This window comes from Palaemon carinicauda, chromosome 23, assembly GCF_036898095.1.
Source record: "Palaemon carinicauda isolate YSFRI2023 chromosome 23, ASM3689809v2, whole genome shotgun sequence".
Classification (NCBI taxonomy): Eukaryota; Metazoa; Arthropoda; class Malacostraca; order Decapoda; family Palaemonidae; genus Palaemon; species Palaemon carinicauda.
In genome coordinates, this window is record NC_090747.1 from 90,264,515 (window position 1) to 90,270,998 (window position 6,484).

Below are 6,484 nucleotides of genomic sequence, written 5' to 3' on the forward strand. Positions count from 1 at the left end.
CGGGGTTTCTTGGGAAGAAAGCCGAGCCGCCTCGGGAGGGCGACGTCCGAGGGCCGCCGTCTGCCTGACGGGTCGTGTGAACAGTTGCATTTGAATACACGTAAGAAACCTAGACGCCGCTTAACCGACGGCCAGCCTGTCGGAAAGAAAACGGGTCGTGTGAATCGGCCTTAAGAAAGCTAGACGCCGGTTAACCGACGGCCAGCCTGTCGGAAAGAAAACGGGTCGTGTGAATCGGCCTTTATACCCGTTCGTTTCGTGGCCTACAACCCCGACTTTTCCTCATAGTATAGAGTCATAGAAATTAGTTAGTTTGTTGTTGACACTATGTATTAGAGGTTAATTGAACTTTTTCAAGGGTATGAGGAGATGTTTGACATGGCAAACAAGATGTATAGAAATAATTTACATAAATAAAAGATATGGAAAATTACTGGAGAGGCATTAAATAAAACAGGTAAGTTTATCGCAATTTTAATATTCTTGGCATGGTGCATAAAGCATTATGAAGTTGCATAACTTATTTTTTCAACACAGTTATCAACCAACATCTTAAAGTGTCAAAATTATCGTAATTTACTCGGTCCTCACGTGACAGAGTCTAAGTAAACAATGAAAAGCGCGCGCTGGTAAACGGATACGGAACGCCTCGTGTGAATGTACAACATTTCGACGGCGGTTAGCCACCACCCAGCCTGTTGGAAAGAAAACGGGTCGTGTGAATCGGCCACACGGTCGAACGGTTCGTCGAACCCGTTTGTTGAACCTGCTTGTCAAACGGTTCGAAGAGGTGGAGCCAGTCACAAATGCATGAGGTTTGTGGACAATGAAGCCCCGCCCACAAAGGTCAGGCGAGAACAGGCTTTCTTCGACAACCAGATGCCCCCGTTCACACGTTCGAACATCACTTAAAACACTTGACTGTCGAACTGCGTTCGACCGTGTAAACCCGCCCTACAACAGTTAAACGGTCTCTATCTACTCCCACAGAGGTAGAGGAGCACTGGTGGTACTGGTACCACTAGTGGTAGACGTATGGTCGCTCTCCAGCTGTTCCTGGGTCTTGCACTGACCTGGTATCCTCCGGCCTCGTCGGCGTCCCCCAGCACAGATCAGCCCTTCAGCGCAGGTGCCAAAGATGTTATAGCTGCCACCACACTCTTCGCCTTCGGCCTGGAAGGAGCAGGTGTGGGTTACTATCTATTATTATTATTTGCTAAGCTACAACCCTAGTTGGAAAAGCAGGATGCTCTAAGCCCAGGGGCTCCAGCAGGGAAAATAGCCCAGTGGGAAAAGGAAACAAGGGAAACTAAAATATTTTAAGAACAGTAACATTAGAATAAACATTTCCTATATAAACTATAAAAACTTTAACAAAACAAGAGGAAGAGAAATAAGATAGAATAGTGTGCCCGAGTGTACCTCAAGCAAGAGAACTCTAACCCTAGACAGTGGAAGATAAGGGTTCAGATGCTATGACACTACCCAAGACTAGAGAACACTGGTTTAATTTTGGAGTGTCCTTCTAGAAGAGCTGCTTACCATGGCTAAAAAGTCACTTATACCCTTATCAAGAGGAAAGTGGTCACTGAATATAAGATTCTTTCTTGTAAATGAAACCTCTTTTGAATAATAGGATATAGAACATTTTCAAAACATAAGCTACTCTTGAAAAAAAAATGGTTTTGCTAAATGATATCTCACGGGTACAGTTGGAAACACGATTTCCTGGCACACCTCGCTCTAAGGATGTGCACCCTGTCACCCCAGTACTGAGTGGCGAGTTCCTTAATGTAGCCCAGCCAACCGCTACCCGAAGTAAGGGTGTGACAAGGTGCACTTCCAGACCATGGCGTGCCAGAAATTCTTGGGTCTAACTGTACCCAAGAACTCGGCAAGCTATTTTCATGATGAATTCCAATTTTGCATGCCATATATTGAAGATAACTGCCTTTATATTACTAGTTTTTATTTGAGAGAGATACTAACCTTGCGACATTCGTAACAGCATCCACACTGCCTCTCCACAGCCCCAAGAGGGCAGTTAAGTGACTCAGGACTTGCACACCTGACAGTTTCACACGACGCGCAGGTCAGTCCAGAAACTCTAAAATAAAATAGATAAAAGACTAGGTGAATATATAAAAGAATAGGTGAATTTTCTGTTAGCAGTCTATCATTGTAAGCTTTCCCTCGTGGAATATGCTTTTTTGTTAGCAGACTGTCGTGTAAGCTTTTCCTGGAGGAATAAAAAATGAACATGATCCCCCAGTCACTTACGAGGTAGTCTGTCGTTCCCGACTAAGAATCCCTTTGTTTTTAAGCTTCTTACTTTTTTTCTGCTGGTCTGGGCTGTTCATCCTGTCAACTGTAGCCTACAATTTTACTTATTCAGTTATAACAGTCGCGTATGAGTATTTGATGTCTATCTATCATGTTTAATCACTTCGTTTCGACACAGTGACGGTAATGTCTCAGTTTTAAATGGAAGCCCAAACAAGCCTTTCAAATATCATCCAACAAGATTAAAAATTTCATCAATATTCCGATCTTCCCATTTCCACTTATTTGTCCTTTTGAATATTTATTTCTTCACCTCGTATTTCCAATAAGTTTGTCGTCAAGGCATTTCGGATGTTACAGATTACAAACAAATCTACTGCCCATTGTACTTTTATGTTATCCATGATTTTCGAATATTCAACGTGAAACTAACATGTATACTTATCTATATATTGATAAGATACATGATAATCTATGAGACAAAGCTAGTATGATCACAACAAATGTTCGCATTTTCTATATGAAACTAACATTTTCCCTTATCTATACAATAAGATACACAATGCATAATAACCAATGAGACATAGTAACATCACAACAAATTATGGTTAATATATGATAGTTTAATTGCTAGCGAAAATTAAATTCGCTATAAGAAATGGATGATGAGTGTTGGCTAGTTTGGTATTTTTCTCGATATGTTTAATGGGGGCTGGGACATAATAACTTATATATCAGTCGATTTAAATGTAAAGTATGTTTTTTACTCTAAGTCCATTGTTTACATTTGAGAGACTGAAGGGAACTTACTGCGCATGTGTTTTTCCATGGTTTGTGGAGCTTTCTGTGTATTTGCAATGACATATTTGTCAGGTGGTATATTTAAACCAATTAACAGCTTATAATTCCCGGATGTTCTACAAGTCATTTATTTCCTACCTTCGCCTTCAGTTTTAAGTTAACCACCATCTCGTAAAGATGTATCGAAGAGTGAACTTCAGGGAAGCACATCAATCTATTTCGAAATTTAGTGTAATTTCGTTTATGTCGGCAATTGATTATGATAGAAATGCTCTCCGTTCAGTGAATAGGTAATGTTACTCATGTGAAATTAAAAAAATGACAGCAAAATAATGCCTGAATGGTCCGATTCTGACTTAATTCTCAGGGAAGGCCAGCACGTTTGCTACTGCAAAGCTTTTGTAACGATTGCCAAGAAAAAAAAATAAAAAAATAAAAGAGGCGACGATATCAATCATAAGGTAAGGAATTCGTGATTTACTTTTACATAATGGATTTATTTGTGATTTACTTTGTCGGGAATTTCGACCCGATCAATCGAAATTCCCGCCATTTGACTCCGCCTACGACTACGTCAAATTGGAGGGAGAGGAGAAACTCGCGGGCGAATGAATGTAGTTCCAGACGTGAACGTTTAGAGCCAAAAAAGGAAACCACCTGGTAGGAAGGCGCTGAGACTAATAAAATCAATTGCTGGTAATTTAAGATTAGGAAAAATAAAGTCATTCTGTTGTAACATGTTAAAAAAATCCAATGTAGAAATTTAGGTTCAGGGCAAAATTGCGCCAAAAAGGTGACGTCGGGGGTTGCAAGGATAGCTCGTCCTCTTTGATCCAACGTCCCCAACCGAAGTAAGTCCCCTCTAATTGTTATCTCTCCTCTCTACCTTGTCTACCAGGTTGGTTGTAGTAGAAGTTTGAGTGCAAGACGTTTAGTTTTTATATCGCAGTTTAGTGTAGAGATCCTTGTGATTGGGGATCTGAATCCTGAGTTAAATAAGAATAGGGATATTTGGTGTGTGATTCGTTGTGTATTGAATTCGAATTGGCACTATTTTCAGTTTGTTAATGAGTCCGGTGTGGACTTTGTGCTTGAAGAGCACATGCTACATTACCTAGGGTCAGTCTTGTTTTTCAGTGAGTTTTGTGAATGCTTAAGAATGTTGTTTGTCTTTATCAGAGTTTATTTTTGTAATAAAATTGTAAATTTTATCGCCGTATTTTAGTTAACTCCTGGAGGGTTTTGGCGAGTCTTGCCTCTTCAAGGCCTTGCGATCCGCCCAGTACATCGGGCAGATTTAATTAACTGGTGAAAATCACAACATACTTTGTTATAATCTAAGGATTTATTTGTGATTTACTTTATTATAATCTAAGAATTTATTTGTGATTTACTTCTAGTTTGTGACCCGGGAAGGGGGGTCCGGGGGGCTTGTCCCCCCCCCCCCCCGACTAGGGGTTTTGACTTGGGAAGGGGGGGTCGGGGGTCGTGACCTGGGAACTACTAGGTTAGGTCAGGTGGGTTTGTTAGGTTCTGTACCCTTTTAAAAATCTCAAAAGTTAAATAATCACGTTTTGGCCTATTTTCAACCATTTACATGAACCATATATTTTTCCAACTGGTTATCTTGGGCTTATTTTGCATTTCTGACCATTATTATTGCTGCAAATAACTCGTTTATAACATTTCCCCACCCACCCCAAAAAAAACCTGTTTCCCACTGGGGTCTCCCATAATTGTCTTTACAGAAGGGGATCTAAAAACTCATAAACGGGTGATTTGCCCCAATAATCAAGGTCAGAAATGTATAAAACACAAGATACCGAGTAGGAAAAATATATGGTTCATGTATTTGGCTAGAAATGATAGCATCATATATTTATCTAAATTATTAAAACTTTACTTACGTGACAGCTGCCAATGAAATGCACAGGAGCAGTAGAAGCGAAGCGGATGAAGCCATGGCGAAGATTCTTCACGCACGAATATACCTAGACCACTGATGTAGGACTAATGTATAACCTGCTTAGGAGGACCGAGAACGCCGTCCAGACAACGAATGGTTAGTCCGTAAGTTCGTAACGGCGCCTCTTATTATAGGCGTTTCCTTGTCAGGATAGCAGCTGCCGAGCTTAAACCGAACAATTGAGTGTTTACGTTTAGGGTGGAGTTCGTGGGGAGCCCATGTTAACAATGACGTTAGGCATCGTCATTTATGTAACCCCCCTTTTTTATTGAAATCGTCAGAAAGGATTTAAAGAATAAATGATTTTGGTAATATTTACGCTTGGCAACTCTACCTCTAGGAAAATTCCTATGATTGTTCCGGTTTAAATTGGTAACATTTGCATGATATACCTAGACCGTGGCTGTAACCACAAATTATTCCAATCACGGTCTCATTGGTGTTTAATCCTCATCCTGAACCGTAGCTCACTCATTTCGGTGCTGAATGGCCTACCAGGTTCCAACGTCAGTCGACAGGTCATTTGCCCAATTTTTCTCTCTCTCTCTCTCTCTCTCTCTCTCTCTCTCTCTCTCTCTCTCTCTCTCTCTCTCTCTCTCTCTCTCTCAACAGACGTTGTAACATACGGTGAGTCTGTTAGCAAGAGGCAAATATTAAATAACGGGAGCACGCGAGATACGCACTCTATCCATACATATGTTTTATGAATATGTGACGAGAGATATATTATTAATTTGAAGACAAGATATTCTATGTGTTCTTTCACTTCTATTGATTTACATGCCTTCAATATTAACAAATTTCACCTAACAAAGTGTCTTGAGAAATGAATAAGCACACAATAAGCATTGCTATATTGATACTGAAATTACGAAATCGGGGTTGAACGCATCTTCGTCAACATCAGTCGCTTTAGAAATCTGCGCAAAATACTATCAGCATTCCAACCCTTTACAACCCCTCATCTGTATGTGGCACGTTCTCTCGAATGTGCTCGATATCAAGAGTTGCCCTAACACGCATACATTATTATTAAGCACTAGCTAAGATACAACCCTAGTTTGAAAACTGGATGCTATAAGCCTAAGGGTTCCAACATGGAAAAATATCCTAGTGTATATATATATATATATATATATATATATATATATATATATATATATATATATATATATATATATATATATATATGTGTGTGTGTGTGTGTGTGTGTGTGTGTGGGTGTGTGTGATCTACTTCAGAAACTTTTTTTTTAACTGGGCTGGAGAAAATGTGTATATGATTTTATTTTCGATAGTTTTCTTGAAAAGCAGATGATCCATTTATTTCAGGCCAAGATAACCTCAGATATAATATTTTTGATTTAGGAAATATACTTTCTTGTTACATCCTGATAAGTCAAATTTATATACGCGTAGTCTCTTTAAACGGTAC

At 39.7% G+C, this 6,484-nt stretch overlaps 1 protein-coding gene across 1 annotated transcript; it reads right to left on the bottom strand.

The window, feature by feature from the left end:
- Positions 1-888: 888 nt before the first annotated feature.
- LOC137616989 (venom protein 302-like) lies at positions 889-5,161 on the bottom strand. The gene is made up of 3 exons (XM_068346854.1): positions 4,992-5,161; positions 1,990-2,107; positions 889-1,173 (listed from the first exon to the last, which is right to left on the bottom strand). The coding sequence occupies exons 1-3, from the start codon at positions 5,045-5,047 to the stop codon at positions 979-981; spliced, it is 369 nt and encodes a 122-aa protein (XP_068202955.1). The 5' UTR covers positions 5,048-5,161; the 3' UTR covers positions 889-978.
- Positions 5,162-6,484: the final 1,323 nt, after the last annotated feature.

Excerpts from the sequence above, each read along its gene's own strand:
- LOC137616989 (XM_068346854.1), bottom strand. The coding sequence starts at position 5,047 with ATGGCTTCATCCGCTTCGCTTCTACTGCTCCTGTGCATTTCATTGGCA. Across the intron at positions 2,108-4,991 it reads ATTTCATTGGCAGCTGTCAC|AGTTTCTGGACTGACCTGCG; the intron begins GTAAGTAAAGTT and ends ATTTTATTTTAG. Across the intron at positions 1,174-1,989 it reads GCTGTTACGAATGTCGCAAG|GCCGAAGGCGAAGAGTGTGG; the intron begins GTTAGTATCTCT and ends TGCTCCTTCCAG.